Source organism: Theobroma umbraticum, unplaced genomic scaffold (genome assembly GCF_002168275.2).
Source record: "Theobroma umbraticum cultivar Fairchild unplaced genomic scaffold, ASM216827v3 scaffold_95.0, whole genome shotgun sequence".
NCBI classification, from domain to species: Eukaryota; Viridiplantae; Streptophyta; class Magnoliopsida; order Malvales; family Malvaceae; genus Theobroma; species Theobroma umbraticum.
Genome location: NW_018397257.1, coordinates 5,302,821 through 5,320,231, shown reverse-complemented (window position 1 = coordinate 5,320,231; position 17,411 = coordinate 5,302,821). Strand labels below are relative to the sequence as shown.

The 17,411-nt window shown below is 35.2% G+C and overlaps 2 protein-coding genes across 3 annotated transcripts; one reads left to right on the top strand and one right to left on the bottom strand.

The window, feature by feature from the left end:
* Positions 1 to 1,280: 1,280 nt before the first annotated feature.
* Positions 1,281 to 8,102, top strand: ABCG13 (ABC-2 type transporter family protein). 2 transcript variants are annotated; one of them, XR_002444832.2, is made up of 10 exons: positions 1,281 to 1,911; positions 3,439 to 3,518; positions 3,670 to 4,131; positions 4,291 to 4,413; positions 4,693 to 4,824; positions 5,065 to 5,349; positions 5,444 to 5,716; positions 5,816 to 5,923; positions 6,561 to 6,994; positions 7,091 to 8,102. XR_002444832.2 is itself a non-coding variant. In XM_021422214.2 (9 exons), exons 1-9 carry the CDS (start codon positions 1,653 to 1,655, stop codon positions 6,915 to 6,917), a joined length of 2,079 nt encoding a protein of 692 aa, XP_021277889.1. In that variant the 5' UTR covers positions 1,281 to 1,652; the 3' UTR covers positions 6,918 to 8,101. The 2 variants fall into 2 exon arrangements, 1 of the variants encoding a protein (XP_021277889.1); XM_021422214.2 differs by having other exon boundaries at positions 6,561 to 8,101.
* Positions 8,103 to 10,094: 1,992 nt separating this feature from the next.
* On the bottom strand, positions 10,095 to 14,842 carry TRO (histone H3K4 methyltransferase TRAUCO). The gene is given in 6 exon segments (XM_021422216.2): positions 10,095 to 10,650; positions 13,670 to 13,809; positions 13,811 to 13,892; positions 13,895 to 14,464; positions 14,467 to 14,601; positions 14,604 to 14,842. Coding segments are annotated over 6 exon segments (1,359 nt in total). The 5' UTR covers positions 14,770 to 14,842; the 3' UTR covers positions 10,095 to 10,384.
* Between the last annotated feature and the right edge of the window lie 2,569 nt (positions 14,843 to 17,411).

The following is a 17,411-nucleotide window of genomic DNA, read 5'->3' as shown; positions in this document are numbered from 1 at the left end:
ATATTTAATCAAGTCTTTATATTTTTATTTTGAGTCAAATAAGCCCTTATAAGTATTAGTTTATGACTAATAGTTAATAAATTTTCATTAATTAAAATATCACTTGTCATGTTATGCTTACATGGCACTGATGTATCATTGATGTGAAGGATGAAAAATACCACATAATTATGCAGTCATACTATATTAACATGTCATATTATCATCAATTATAGCATTCCAACATGTCACATTTGCATTACGTGGTATAGAATAATAAGGACCATTTTGACTAAATCAACTATTAATCATAAGAGTTAATTTGACTCAAAACAAAAATATAATAGTTTGATTAAACGTAATAAAAGAATAAAAACTAATTTGTATTTTTTAAAATAGTTTAGGAACATTTTTGGGCATTATACCTTCTTAGTTCTAATAGTATTGAATTATAATTTATAGATCAATATTACAAAATTTCAATTATATATAATTAAAATGTTATAAATAATTATCTTTCAATTATAATTATCTTTTTATTAATAAATAATTAACTTTATGTTTTATATATAATTATTATTTAAAATAAAAAAAAACAAATATTGCGTGTAAGGCACATGACAATATCTAAGTTATTATCAATATTACTTAACAAAACAAGTGGTTTGATGGTGTAGTGGTTACTTGAAATCCAGGTTGGACTCTTGATTTAGCTTAACAAAATGCCCTGAGGGAATTGTTAGTAAAACCAAATATTGCTACACTTGTCTCTGCCAAATTTCCGAGTGCTTAAATGAAAGAGGAAAGTGAGGGTGGCTTCCTACTTAATTTCCTAGCATTAGTGCCTCCAATCAATTTCTTTCACGTATTGAAGCTTTGGGTAGTCTTCATAAAAGCTTTTTGATATTTCTTTGGTTTATGAGGCACCAGCACCTGCTATGGTGTGCTCTGAACACTGGAAAATGTAAACCAAAGCATTAATTGATTCCCCAATTGATCATGTTCTTCTCCTCGCAAGAAAATAATCCAAGAACGCAAAGTTGAAGCGGTTGTTGCAGGCAGACAAGCAGATGCAGACAACAGTGCTTTAAGATGCTAGGGGTTTAGTTGGCTGTAGGAGTTGGTCATAACTGCAAGAATTAATATTCGATTGTTGTGGTGAAAATTTATTTCACCAGCAGTATTTCAAATGCTACTAATTAAACTAAAAAAAAAAAAAAAGTGTGCAATTATATCTTCATAGTTGTCTGAGGTTTTTTTTTTTTTTTTTGAAAAAAAAAAGGACAATTACAGAAAGATATTCAGTCTTCAAATTAATATTTACTTCTATTACTTAATTCTTTTTGACTAACTGTCATCTTCCTTTGCCACATCTCTATTTAAGAGCATACATTGGTGCAGGTTTTGGTAAACATAGTGCTGATGCCATTCACTTCGCTTACTGATCAACCATGTGGTAGCAAGCAAACCCTTTATTCTTTGTATTCAGTAATCTCTCCTCTCTTTTCTTACTTTCCGAACTAATTCGCTCATCAGTGCCAACTATCTGTTTCTGACACTGATTCACTCAAAAGTACAGAAAAACGGAAAAGCGAAATTAATTTTTGCTTCTTCGTTCCTCACCTCTATGTTCTGCATTGTTTCTTTGCTTATTCCCTCCTGAGAGATATTTTATGGCTGAGGTGGAGATAGAGGAGGTGAATGGCCGTGCTGGCGATGCACAACCTCATCAGGAAGGCTTGCCAAGAGGCAGAGATGAAGGAAATATGTACTTGGTGTGGGAAGATTTGACGGTGCTGCTGCCAAACTTTGGCAATGGACCTACCAGGAGATTGCTCAATGGACTAACCGGTTGTGCTGAACCTGGTAGAATCATGGCTATCATGGGTCCATCTGGCTCCGGAAAATCCACTCTGCTCGATGCATTAGCAGGTTTGGCTATCTCTATACAATCTATCATGCATATGCAAGCACGTAAACACGAATGAAGATTGAGTATATAGTCGCTTTAGCAGATGAAATTTTCTTTTTTTCATTCATTATCCTGTGCTAAATTTAGCATGCATATATCCGGAAGTAAGTGCACTTCATGCAATCTTCTGCCTTTTTCTTTCTGTTATTTTTTTTTTATTTAATTTTTTCTCCTTGAGGAAGAAAATGCATGCAGCTACCCTCAATGCATCTGCACAAGTGCTGCAATCTTGTATCTTGATCTTAATAAATCCATTAATCCGGTAGTTGAGAAGGCTATTATTAGGACCTCTTTCTCTGGGGTTCTTTACCGCTTTCCATAAGATCAGTGGTAAGAACTTGCATCTAAATATGGAAATTAGGGTGAAATCAATTAAAACCAGACCAATAGGGAACCTGGTATTTATTACGGTAATTGTAATTCGTGTCCTTTGGTTGAATTAACCATGGGCGGATTCAATCCCTGCACTTTTGCGGCTCAAGTTTCTGAATACACATTTTCGACTCTATACGCATTTTCTTTTAATGCCTTTTTTGGAAATAGCTCTGAACCTCACGTAATCAGTTAAATGCTCCACTAACGATAACATTTTCTGAGCTTTTAATAATCTTTTATCACAACACACTAATTCCTTCTCTATCTACCAGGCTGGCTAGGAGCATGTAATTTTCAATATACCTGATCAAAATTTAAACCAAAATTCTACTTGTACAGCTGCTCTCCTTTTTACGGATTCTACTTCTGCTGGTCTGATTGAGTTGGTACTATTTTAATTAAAAGAGGTCTAACTACCCAAAGGTAAGCCATTGAAACGGCTATTACTGTCAATCCCAGCTACCACTTCAATTCTTGCTTCAACTGCAGCAATAAATTTGGCCAACCCAGAATTATTTACTGAGCCGTAAAAAGAATTGACTCAAGGCGCCGCAGCTGGAAACAATGCCTGGGCCACTACAACATGTAGTGTGTCAGTATCAAAAAGAAAACACCAACCCCCATCCCATTCCAATGCTCGATAGATTCATCTACCCAATCACTGAAGACATGAATTTAGCAGTGATCCACATACTAATCATAATTCCAGTATTAATCTTTATTTGTTATTGTCTTCATCTCTCTGAAAACTCTAAATTTAAAGCATATGGTATCTGTTGCTGTTCACTCACTTTTTCACCACCCACACAGTAAATGATTTCGTATGTGAGCAACAGATTGGATGAATTTATTTATGGCAGGTCCATCACGATGGGCCCAGTCTAAACGCCTAGCGATGAAAACGCTGAATGCGTGTATATGATCCAGGCCCTGTGGTACCAAAGTTTCATTACTGGACCAGCAGCAGCTGTTTTTAAGCTCTGTTGGTAAACATTTGCGGCTATAAATTTAAACCTGCACCCTCTGTGAGAAAAATGATGACTATTGGCCCACAAGTGCAGGAATGTGCATTGTAATGTTGGACATCAAGATAATCTTCGAAATGTATGCAGGAAGACTCTCTGGAAATGTTGTCATGACCGGAAACGTTCTTCTTAATGGGAAGAAGAAGAGGCTGGACTATGGCAGTGCTGTAAGTACCCAACATATCATTTTAACTTGACATGAAAATGCTAATAATAAAAAATATGAGAAAGTGAACCAACTGAATTTTGGGATTCAACGTGGGAAGAACGATATAGCAATGAATCCAACTACTGATATTGCGTGTTCTGAAAATTCAGGCTTATGTGACTCAAGAGGATGTACTGTTGGGAACTCTAACAGTACGAGAAACCATAACTTACTCTGCTCATTTGAGGCTCTCACCATCAGTGAGCAGAGAAGAGATTGATGACATTGTGGAGGGAACAATCATGGAAATGGGCCTCCAAGAGTGCGCTGATCGACTTATCGGAAACTGGCACCTACGGGGTGTAAGTGGTGGGGAGAAAAAAAGATTAAGCATTGCACTGGAAATCCTCACAAGGCCCCATCTATTGTTTCTTGATGAACCTACAAGTGGCCTAGATAGTGCCTCAGCCTTTTTTGTGATACAAACTCTTAGGAATGTTGGCCGTGATGGCAGAACTGTCATCTCTTCAATCCATCAGCCAAGTAGTGAAGTATTCTCACTCTTTGATGACCTGTTTTTACTCTCTGGTGGAGAACAAGTTTATTTTGGAGAGGCAAAAGTGGCTGCAAAGGTATGAAATGGTACATATTTTCACATACACACACACGAGAAAACTCTAAAATATCTTGACAATCTCATCAAACTTGTTCCTAGATGAGAGTGCTTTCTCCACATAAAATATAATTGGAAGTAAATTTGTTCATTTCTAATAACAAAGTTGATTTCACAGTTCTTTGCTGAATCTGGATTTCCATGTCCAAGTCGGAGAAATCCTTCGGATCACTTCCTTCGTTGCATAAATTCAGATTTTGACAGTGTTGCAGAGGCTTTGAAGGGATCTCATATAATATCTGTATGCCTGTGGTACCATTTTCTTTGCTTTTCATTTTTCATTTTTCAAAGAGATAGCAATTAGCAGTCGCTCAGTTTCTTGCATTTGCTATTGGATTTAACATGCAACATAGAAATGCAGCAGGGTAATCTTCATTTAATAGATTTCCAAAACAATACATAGTTCTAATAATTTCAATGTGAAATTATAGGAACTCAGGTTATGCAGCAAAGTTTATCCTCCAATCTGCTGATCTCAATTTTGTCATAGTTAAATATATTTCTCATTTATGGACTGCAGGAATTTCAAAATACATTAGATCCTTTCACAACCTTACCAACAGCAAAGATAAAAGCATTGCTTGTTAAGAAATACAGCAGCTCAGATTACGCAGCAAAAGCAAGAGCAAGAATTCAAGAAATCTCAACCATTGTAAGCATTTCAACTTAATCATAAAACAGCTACTCAGATGTAGCTTTTAGCATCTACCTTTATCCTCAGGATAAAATCAAGTTTAATTAGAGTGCAAGTCCATCTCACTTCATTCACTTGTTTACAAGCTGAGTTTTCTTCCTCGCAGAGCCTATGGTTTACTCACAACTGGCTAAATATATCAAGAAGAGAGAATATGCCATAAAGAGTTCCTTAGCTTTTACTTATTTTGTATTTCAGGAGGGACACGTGATTGAAAAGAAACATAGGAGTGAAGCAAAATGGTTGAAGCAACTATCAACATTGACACAGAGGTCCTTTGTAAACATGTCTAGGGATTTGGGCTATTACTGGTTAAGGATAGCAATCTATGTGGCCTTATCTATTTGTGTTGGCACTATATTTTTCAATATTGGAACAAACTACAATGCAATCTTAGCCCGTGGAGCCTGTGGCGGTTTCGTATCAGGTTTCATGACATTCATGTCTATAGGAGGCTTCCCATCCTTTATTGAAGAACTTAAGGTAAGTAATCTCATATCAGGGTTAATGGAAAAGAAAAACTAATAGTTTCTAGGCTTCCACTAACTTTCTTTCTGCTTTCGGTGTTCTAACATAGGTTTTTTATCGAGAAAGGCGCAATGGACATTATGGGATTGCTGTTTATATACTGTCGAATTTCCTCTCTTCATTCCCATTCTTGACTCTCATGTCCCTTGCTACATCATCAATTACCTATTACATGGTGAAATTTCATCCAGGAATTTCACATTTTACATATGTCTCCCTCGATCTTATCAGCTCCATTGCAACTGTGGAAAGCTGCATGATGATGATAGCATCACTAGTTCCCAACTTCATGATGGGAGTCATAATTGGATCTGGTTATATAGTAAGAACTGTAAACTTCAGAAACTTTGTAAGAGATCCTGTATTTATGTCCAAGCATTTCATATCTGATTATAATCATAAGTAATATTTTTGTACACAGGGAGTTATGATGATGACAGCAGGGTATTTCCGATTGCTACCGGATCTTCCTAAGATATTTTGGCGTTACCCTGTTTCATATATCAACTATGGTGCATGGGCATTACAGGTAATTTTTATTGTAGTGGCATGTTTTGAACAAGTCTTAGAAAAATGCATTTAGGATAAACTCGTCAGGTATTTTATTCAATTTAAAACCAGACAAAAGAGGAGGGAAAAGCAGATTCCCACATGGAAGAATAAACATTCTTACTTCCAGAACCACAAAAACACTTCACTGAGCCTGGATAATTAACTGACAGGTACAATTAAGGCAGTTTATAATTACAATATGAGAAAAATATGTTCAACAGAACAAGCCAAGACTAGACTGGTAGATGAAATTTCATTTGTACTATGTCTACGGCATGAAATGTGAGCGAAGTTGATATATTTTGTGGACGAAAAGTAATCTGCTGATACAATACATCCAGCCCTGTTAAAAATTTTTAACAAATAATTTCTTGCTAAAGCTTATTCACCCACTCTAAAGATCAAAAAGTTCCAGAAAATTAGTTGGGATGTTGTAAGTAATTTTCTCCTAAATTCCATAATGAGCCTTTCTTTTTTTCCGGAAAAATTTTACATTGCAATCCAAAGCAACAGGAGACAAGAGTTGCATGAGAAATGCAGTGCTTATTGCCCTAATGCAACAATGTCCCACTCAAACAATTTGAATTGACATTTTTGTAAAATGGAGAATGCAGGGAGCATACAAGAACGATATGGTCGGGCTTGAGTTTGATGGATTCATACCTGGTGGTCCAAAACTGAAAGGTGATGTTGTCCTCACAACCATGCTTGGCATTCAGCTGGATCATTCAAAGTGGTGGGATTTAGCAGCAGTTGTAATGATTCTGACAGCTTACAGATTTCTTTTCTTTGTCATTCTCAAGTTCAAGGAGAGAGCCTCACCTTTCTTTCGAACTCTTTATGCCAAACGAACTATACAACATCTCAAAAAGAGACCTTCTTTCAGGAAAACATCAGCCTTCCCATCCAAGAGGCACCAAGTTCTCCACTCACTATCTTCTCAAGAGGGTCTTAACTCTCCAATTCACTAGAAGAACCAATAGCTCATGAGCACTCTAGAAATGCTCATACTCTGATTCGATCACAGAAACAAGGGACAGGAATGATAGTAAGATTCCTTAATAAATTAGCTATATCAGCTTTGGTTTTTAAGTGCTTCTTCAATGGCATTCCTTTCCCTTCTCATGTCTGCAAATTGCTCTAGGGTTAATGAGAGGAGGCGCCCGTCACCCAAGAATGCTTTCCTTTTGGAACTCTCTAGCCATGACAGTGGAGAGCAGAAACTTCTTATCTGTTGTGGCAAACAACACATTGCAGCAACCACATAAAATAAACATATATAGAAAAGATCTCATTGTTCTTAGTAGAAAATTACAAGTGGTGCAAAAATGTTGCAGATGCCTCCGTCACACAGTATTGTAACATCTAATGATACCATTATATCTAATAGCATTTTGTTCTGGTAATTCCAGTGCTACCCCAAGATGGATAAACTGGATTTGTTTGGCCTGTTCTTCACCCACAATTCTACTATTTTCTATCATTTCTCCTTGCTGATTGTGTTCTACAAGTAGTGGATTGCCATTCCCATGAGCAGGCCTTCAGTGTAAAGAGAAACAGTTACAGCTCATCAAACACTCATGTAGAACAATGAGGTCACTACTTTTGCAATTTGCACGAACAATTTACAGGTTATATCCATTTTTTCTTGCGCACTACATTTAATCAATTTGACCTACAACTCTAATATTTCATCAAGTAATGCACAGAGAATCACAGCACCTCAAATTTACGACAGGCCTGCTCTATTAAAGATAAGCAATTAGTTTAAAGACAAAGATTGGCCCTGAGCTTGTTATCTGGGCCCTAAGCCCAACTCGTAGTAGTATTAGCAACTCCAAGCCTCTTTTGGTGATTTTTCTGCTAGAAAAGTTTTTCTTTGAGCCTAGGTTCCTGATACAAAGCTTCCTCAATTGGTTAGACAAACCTATTTCTTGACTTACACTTCCAGGATTTGCTAGACAAGCCAATTTCTTCACTTCACTTCCTTTAATCAATCAGCTAAGAAAGACAAGTAGAATTACACCAAGACATAATATAATTATCCACTAAATCATAGCATCTTAAGCAAAGTATCAAGTTTTCTATGTTTCCAGACTCTCTACTATAATTTTTCTCAAATAACTAGGAAGCAATCAAAAGAAATACCACCCTCAACCACAACAACATTAAGTCCCTAAAATTCGGAAGGCGAAATGAAATCAGATGTCATTAACTCAGTACAATTCTGAGTACAGGGACATCAACACCTTCAAACACGCAGCCATTAAACATCAGATAGAGGAGCTGCTTTGTTCTTTTCATTGTCATTTTCACCTTGATTTGATTTTTTGTACCTACAAATTAGCTGATCCATCCAAAGACCATGTTCTGCTATCTAATCCAGAAAAACCACGACAGAGAAGGCACATTGAATGCAGTTAACACTTCTATGTAACCCTTCAGATTTTCATAAATTACAGTTGGATTTACAAAAAAATATATAGCCATCATTTGTACTCTGGCTCCACATAAAAATTTACAACAGTGATAAGAATCATCAAAAAGTGAAGAGATGGAATCAGACATATATTTCTTCCATTTCACTAGTTGAAGCAAGAGTTTAAAGCAAAATTATTGAATCTTTTTCAAGAAACAAAGATTAAAATAATATGGTAACCTAGGGAAATAATAATAAAAGATGAGGTTATTATAATACTTTTCTAACTCAGAGACTATTTTACACCATTAAGCATAGATGCCCAAACATTCATCAAAATAACAGAGGAGCCTGTACATCTATAAGCTCCTATCTGACCGAACGTACATAAGCCTAAATATCCTTGTTGAAGTCCCCAATATGACACTCTAAAGGTTAGAATTTGAGACTTTCAACATTAAGGTCTCAAATTTGCATGTCAGGAAGGAGGTTTTGAAATTTATGGGATGGAAGATAGTCACCTCTCATTCTATAGTCTAAGCTAATGGTTATCTATCAAAAAAAAGAAATACATCCCTGACATAAATCAGAATATAAAAACAAGAAAACAAAGAAACCAGATATGTAACTTTAAATTGAATATACAGAATCAATATAAAGATATGAATTTGAGCTACCACAATTCTGCCATGATAGCATTTAATCTCTTGCTCTAACAGTTGCGCTAAACATGACTCTTTAAACTAACAATGATTTAAAAGGTACAAAGAATGAGTGACTCAGAAGGAAGATTACGGGCTGATTCAAACAGCAAGTCCTTGACTTTCTTGGTTCCACCTTTTTCTGTTTATTCCAACATGACCAGTAATTTTACAAGAGCAAGGTGACTCAGGCCCACAAAATCAACTGTAACCACCATTTCAATTTTGAATAATATGTAACTAGCTTCACTACCAAAAACTGCTTGGTATATTTGGAAACAAAAATAAGAAGCTAGCAAAATTAGCAAACAATCCCTTAATTATTGAGAAAATAGTATTTGGCGCAAAAAGATTTGAAATACAGTTTAGCTATAAAATCGCATCCTGTTTAAAGTTCTATAACCGATAGAGTTGAAATTCAGGAGATGAGAAAAAGTAGCTTATTACAGAATTTCTTCTAAAAGGCAATAAGGCCAACCTGATCAAATTCCTTGATTCAGAATTCATAGCTCTGCTGCCTCAGGAACATCTTACCACTTTTTTAAGAAGCTATTCAATTGCAAATCAAAAATTACCAATCAAGCCACAGTTTCAATAATTGCAATTGCCAGGAATTCCTTCCATCCTACCAGCAACTGCAAAAAACAAAAAACAAAAAAAAAACTATTAAAAAGCAAAAGCAAAAAATTAGAGTCAAACGTTTTGGGAGGAAGAGTCCACTTCGGAAGCTAAAGAATTGCTACCTTTTTGATTGTCAAGATCTGTATAATTGCATTCTGCTGCAAGCAATCTGGCTTAACCAGAAAAGGTGCAAGTATTAATATAACAGTGAGATAGAGAAACAATAGTTACCAGACTGCAAGACAAAGGAATACTTTCAGAGGCATCTATAAGCCATAGTTTCTGAAAATTTTTTGCAGGAATCCTGTCTGGATGAAGAATTCCACAAAGACACCTATGCTATTAGCGCAAAGGAACTGAATCAAATTAAAAGTACTCAACATAAGAAAAAGGAGGTTATAAGCACAGAAGCCAAAAACTTTATTGCGCTCTATTAAAAAATCATATCAAGATATACAACCCAGACAAAATTAGAAATAAAAATGATACCAATATATGGATCAGCTCATGCAGCAGATTTAGAAGTTGCAAGCAGGAATCTTTCTTTTTCTCCTTCACAGAAAAGTCAAAGTTTACAGAACTAATGAATCAACTTATCAGCCCTAATTTCAAGAGTAATTAATTAAATTACAATATAATGACAGTCTCTCAAATTAGCAGGCAATTCATAATGATGTTAATTGATGGTGCAAACTGGCTACTGTTTCTTCTCAATGGATTCACCATTTTCCACTCGGTTGTCAAACCCATGATAAGGAACATCAACCATGGGCCTGGGAATTGGACATCCACCAAAGTCCTCTGGGAAGCATTCAAAGTCAGGGCCAAAGTTGAACTTCACCACACAGTTTGGTTGATTGGGAAGAGTATACATTGAAGCAGCAGGATAGTAACGACCACCATACAGATCCTTGAAAGCAACTCCTTGGCAAACCCCATTTTTGAAAAAAGAAATTTCACTTCCTGCATGAAAAATCAACATTTGGTCGACCGTAAATAATGACACTTAAAGCATACCACATAAAAAGCAGCATTTTCCGCAAATTGTAATTTATAGTCTCAACAAGTCCTCATGAAACATAGAATAAACAGTCATTTCAAGGGCAAGTTAGTCAAAACAATGCATCTGTTTCACTACAAGCACAAGAGCTGAATTCATTGCAAATATAAAGAGTTTCTTAATGGCCTGTCCAAACAGGTTATGCAAGTCAAAAACTATACAATATAGTCACAACTTGTCAGACTTTAACTAAAATACCAGGTTTGAACAAATAATTCAATTCTTGAGAAATTGCTCTATAAGGAGTTCACTTGGAAATATTGCAGTGACCAGTTGAACAGGCAAAACATAACACAACCAATTAGATAGGTTCAAGTAGCTACAAGTTAGACTTTATACTAATGGGTTATAAGTTTACCAATTATTGCATGCCATACCGTAGAAAAGAGGACAAAAGCAGAGAACCTAGCACCCTGTGCAATCTTACCACACAGAAGATAGAATCCAAATCATTAGCCAAAATCATGCAACAAATTTCAATTATGTGATGATCAGACATTCTTTTTTTCAAATCTTCCACATGATTTAAGTTAGGGTAGGATAGTGCAAAGTGTTAACAGAATGATATAAATACAAGCTATAAAATTTAATTGCACAAATCCTCCATATGACGAAATTATTACATAAACCTTCCTACCACATCACCAGTAGGCCCATCCACCACATCAAGAATTGACTAATCCAAAGAGAGGGAAATCAAGAAACTCCGTTAATGATAAATGGCTAACCAAATAAAAAAAACAATAAAACCAGGAAAGGTTAGGGTTTGAGAGAATAAGACGATGAAGATGATCTCCATTCAAGCAATCTTGAAGAAAACTAAATCCATTGTTATGACATCTAAGTCTTCATCTCCCATCTCTTCTCCTGTTATAAAATGGAGAGAAATCATAGACATATGAAATTTCTTTTATTGTAATAGAGTATTAGAAATTTGGGATTTAGAGAAAGGGTTCTTCCAGGATATGTCATCCTTCTTTAAAGTTAGAATAAGTTTGAGCTTATTTGAAAAACCTGTCATTTATATGTGTCTCCACTCCCTTCATGTTTCAATACATTATTTTGGCAAAGCCCTTGTTTCAGTACTTAGATATTTGTCCGATAAATATTGAATAAATAAGGCCCCTTACTACCTGCTTCTTGTTAACTTTATCTAATTATTTTTTGGTGCTTTGTCAGTGTATAGTTGCTTGCCTGCTGAGTTTGGGCATAGCTCCTGCAATCCATGGGGCCTGAGTTTACTACTTGTCCACTTGCACACCAAGTGTTTGTTAATTTGCTATTGAATCCAGTTGAGTGTTAGGTTTTGTTCTGTTTGGAATGAACTTGAAATATGGAAATAGTCTTAGAAGGGAAAAACAAACTCCCTTCCTTTCCTTCCCTTCTCCTTCTCTCACCTTTGTCCCTTCCCTTCATTTTCCTCCCTTCCTACCAAATCCTGTATGGAATTTGATTAATTTCTGGTTAATTCAAATTAACTAGATGCTGTTATCAGCTAAATCTACTTTTGGAGTATACAATGTCGTTTGATAATGATTAAAATTTCAGATAGTTGAGAATTTCAATTTTCAAATGATTTAATTTGTCCAAGATGTTTTATTACTTGTTTTCAGAATCATTTAAGAAAATGATTTCAGCAGAAGAATTATCGCAAATATTAAGAAACCTATTAAATCTATTCAATCAAGTTTGTTTTCAAACTTGTATTGACTACATTACCTTTATAAATTGTTTAAATTGTTTTACTCCATCTCTTCTTACAACTCTTTCGTTTCTTGGGCCAAATTTTCAAATCATATATCTCTTTCGGCATTTACTTTTCAGCAACATATCAATTGATTTTTACAATATAAAAAATTTAGCACTTAATTTCTCAGCATTAAATTTACAATTTACCAAACAGCAAATAAATCCTTACGAGAAAAGTATAAATGTCTATCTATTAACCTAGATATACCATTTTCTATTTACCAAATCAAAATGCTTTTCAGATGTTCAAATACTCAGAGGACTATCTTCAGGTGTTTCTAGCAAGCTATGCACTAGAAATTATACATGCATCAAATCAACTTCAAGTCTAACGCGTGAAACCCAATAACAGTGATTTGTAAAGCCCAACCAAATCTATATCCAAGTAAGAATCCAATTCCCCCCAGAAAAATACAGTTATTGTTCACGCTGTCTGTTCAATGCTCCTTCATTTAATTAAAACCAACCAAGAATGCAAAAATTGGCATCTATGCTAGTAGAAACTCAGGACAGGAAATATTTCCTACCTTTTATCCATCAATTTAGGTACCGTTAAAGCCTTGAAAAAGCACTTTTACAACAGTCCTAGGTCACAAACACATAATAATATTTGAAAGTGCTTAAACTAATTTCTAAAATTGATTAAAAGATATATCTCAAATCTTTAAAACACTCAACTTGCCATTAATCAGATTGCTATTCTGGAGTTTATACAATTTTAAGGCAACCAAAAAGTGCTAGCTTGAATGAAAATTGAAATGGAAAGTAAATTCAAAATCATGAAGACAATATCAACAAAAAAACAAGCCATAGATGCGCAAAGGAATAAGAGGTTCACAATCAATTTTGTTCCATGAACTCTTTTAAAAATCAAAATTCAAAAGTAGCATACAAAAATTTGAAGTGTGTTTGTTTTTTTTTTTTTGGTTTTTTATTATATATCACCAACTAAATCAGTGACTCACAACCCAGTCATCACTCATCACTTTCTTTTCTCTTAGTACAATGCTGCTTTCCCTTTTAAGGTAATATAAAATCTGAGCATACATAAAAACAGTACGAGACATAGTAAAATGAATAAGAACAATAAACATAAAACTAGCAAACATATGCAATCCATTCAAATAAAATAATCAATGAACAAGCTTTAATAGAATACTATGAGAAACTTACCAGGCACCACTTTAGGCGGCTCCTCCTTGACATCAGGGGCGCACACATACCTCTGTCCTTTATACCAGACTAAATGGGGCGGCTTGGGAGCAAAGGACCCACCTTCCGGTAAATTTATATAAAACCCAATAACATCCCCTCCTTATACCCTTCCTCCCATACTTCTCTCTCAAAGCCTTATGCACCTTACTCCCATCAATATCTCTATATCCAAAGCTATTGCATCATACCCTACCGGTGCCTGCAAGTCTCCTTTCTCCGTAGACCATCCGAGCCGTGTATGCCCGGACTCACCCAACTTCACCACCTTAATTTCAAAGTACCAAGCTCCTTCCTCCACCCCTCTTGTGGCTCTAACCATTCTGTACCCCTTTGTGCTCCCTGCACTCATCCTATCCTCGCTTAACTCCACTTTTTCCGCTTTATAAACCTTGGAAAGACATATGCTCAACTCTGGGGTATCATCCCCTTTGTCCGGGAATCTCGGAACAGGGGTAATCAAAACCGTGTCTTCCGCATTCCCAGCATTCTGGTTATTCACTTTGCTTTTCTTTTTCCCTTTTCGCGAAGTTTTCGTCACCCAAACATTATTGTTTTTCTTCTTAGACTTCTTTGTTGTCGTCGTTGTTTTCGCTGCTGAGGAAGGATTTAAAGGGGCATTGCCGTTATTGTTACTGTCTTCAACTGCGGCTGCGGTGTGGTTATCATCGTTGATTCTGGGGACTGAATTAGGGCCCTGGGAAGGGGTTGTTAAGGAGGAGAGTTGCTTTTGCTTCTTGGGCGGAGGCTCTTCTCGTCCTCGTCGAATTCGTCGTCATTTTGGGGAACTTTAAGTGGGTTTTGGTTGTCGTCGGACGCGGTGGTGGTTGTGGTGGTCGGATCTTCTTCGGATAGAGAATCAGAGGAAGCTGCGGCCAGTTGGCCATTTCTTGTTTGGTGTCAGTGATGTCGTTTTGAGGTTCGGTTTCCTTTTTGGGTTCGACGGTGCTAGCTGGTAATGGAGCAGTGGAATCAGCGGCGATCGTAGGGGTAGAAGGTGGTGGTTGCGGAATGGTTTCTTCGTCGTCTTCGTCTTTGTAAGTGGCTTGGAGAGAGTCCATTGAAGAGACAAAGTAGAGGGTTTTTGTTGGGGGTTTCGGATCCGGGATCTGTTGAGGAAAAGGGGAAAGGTGAGTGTTTTAACCAGAATGGAGTTGGCAGGCCGAAGAAAAGACAGGGATCAGAGTGGGCTTCCGGAGATGCTCTGTGTTTCTGTCTTTGGGCCTTTTCTCAACTGTCAGATGAATTTTGGGCTTTTTCTTTTCTACATGGGCTTGCTTAATTCAAGCAACAACCCCTGGTCCATTGATAAAAATCAAAGAAAATTTAGACTTTTTACCAAAAAGTGTTCAATTCCTTTAATTGATATTTCAAACCTCCCAGCTATTGTTTATTAGCTTCATTAAGAAGAAAAAGAGGCTGGCAATTGATCACAAGCCCCTAATCATTGTGGTCACCTTATCCCCTTAAAAGCTGTAGGGAATAGGCAAATTATTGGTTTCCATTCTTTTAGCTAGGCTTTTATTGCTCTTGTTGGTTCTACTCCCCCCTACTTGTACCTGAAAAGATTTTCAAAAATAGAAAGGCTGTAAGAGAAAATGAGAACAGACTGTATTGAATAGCCCTCCATCTTTAAATTCAGGCCAAACAAAATTATTGTTTGCAACTCTGAGAGACAGAAAAATTACGTACCACACACTTCTCTTTCCTTTAAATTGTTGTTGCCATTCTATTAAATATGATGTTATTAGCCTTCATTCACTCTATTTTTGGCATATATGAAAGCCTATTTCACTAGCTCTTTCAACTTGTAAAATATTATTCATTTTGGCTTGAATGATTTTATTGATAAAAATTATTTTTTTTAAGTTTAAATTTTTACATATATAATATATTGTGTTAACTTTACATATACAATTCATCACATGGGATAATCAAATTTTTTCAATTTAAAATTTCTTATACAAAATAAATAATGAGACATTACACTCGAACATTTAGCATATATATATATATATATAAACTCGTATCTACATTTGTGAAATGCTTTTTGTGATGAGACTTTTCGGACCAACATTATAGCTTACAAGTCGGGTGGGTTTTGACCCAAAGTTACCATAACATATGCTCACAAATAGCTATTGCTTGTCAAAATTGTTAGGGAAAAAAAAAAAGAAAAAGAGAGAAAGAAAGCAGAGAAAATGGGAAGAAGAAAATAAAAAGATGGAATTGGGGACTAAATTATTTCATTTGACTAAAACCATCCACTTAGTGCCATATATGGCGGATGTCATTACTTTAATACATTGTTTTTTTTTTCTTTATTTTGCTAGTCCTATACTTTTTCCTCAAGTCAAAATCCGGGACTTATAAGCTTTCTAATCATTTAATAAGTGAGAAGAATCCAACAAGTTGGGTGGAACGTGCAAACGTACGTTCAAGGAAGACTTATAGAACATGGGACTCAAAATCACTTATAACCAATAAAAATCTAGTAAACCTTTTTTGTTTTTGTGCAATCACAATTCGGCAATTTCAAATAAATAGTCAATATAGATAACTAATGAACAAATTAATTGAACTAATAAGTCATCATAAGATTAAATTAAATCTATATGTGATGTGACTTGAATTTAAAATGCATAATACTTAAAAAAAATTTGTAAATTATTTAAGAAAATTCAAAAAAAGCCTTTATTCTTATATTGTATTCAATTAAGTTCATGAATTTTTGTTTTGAGTCAAATAGGTTTTTATGACTTACAGTTAATTTATTGTCATTTATTCAAATACCACTTGTTATTTTATATCCATGTGATATCGACATAGTACTGACGTGAAAAATAAAAATGTTACACGATTATCATCCATTATCATCAATGACGAAGTCATGATTTCATGTTTTGGGCAAAGATAATGTTTATAAAAGAATCATACTAGATCTTCAATGTTTGTAGAGGCAAACTTATAAAATTTTAAAAAAACAAAGATATATTATAAAATTTTAAAACTTTTGATGGTTAAGACTCCTACTAAAACATTTTCCCTCCATCACTGGTCATCATACCACATTAATATACCATGTAATCATCCATTATGATATGTTAACATTTTATTTGGCATAAAATGACGAGAGACATTTGTACTAATAACAATAAATTAATCATTAGTTAACTTATTTGGTTAAAAAATACAAGAATTTAATTGAACATAACAAAAGATTAATGGATGCATTACAAAGAATAAATTTTTTATTTTGGAGTCATTCTTTTGAAGTTTAGAAATTCTCTTGAATTGCTTATAAAATGGACCCATAGTTCTTTCTACTTTTTTGTTCTTTGTTTTTGCAAAAGGAAAAAGTAGAGTTATGGACTTTCACTGAAAAAGTAAAAAATGGTGAGAGGGGAGAAACAGGCTTGGAGAAATCTTCTCTTCATTGTGTTTATGGACAACGTCAGCCTATGATTATTCTGACAAGATTTAAGAAGGATATTTGAGGAATTTGGAAAAGTAATTGACATCTATATTGGAAGGAAAAACAATGGGTCAGGTAGAATAAGGAGCACTTTTGCTTTGTCTTCCATAGATTCGAAAAGGATATGAGAAAAACGGTTGCTTTGGGAAATTTGAGGATTGTTGATGGCCATAAAATGGTGGTTAAAAAGGCAGCCCATGGATGGAAAGCTAAAAGAAAAAACAAGAT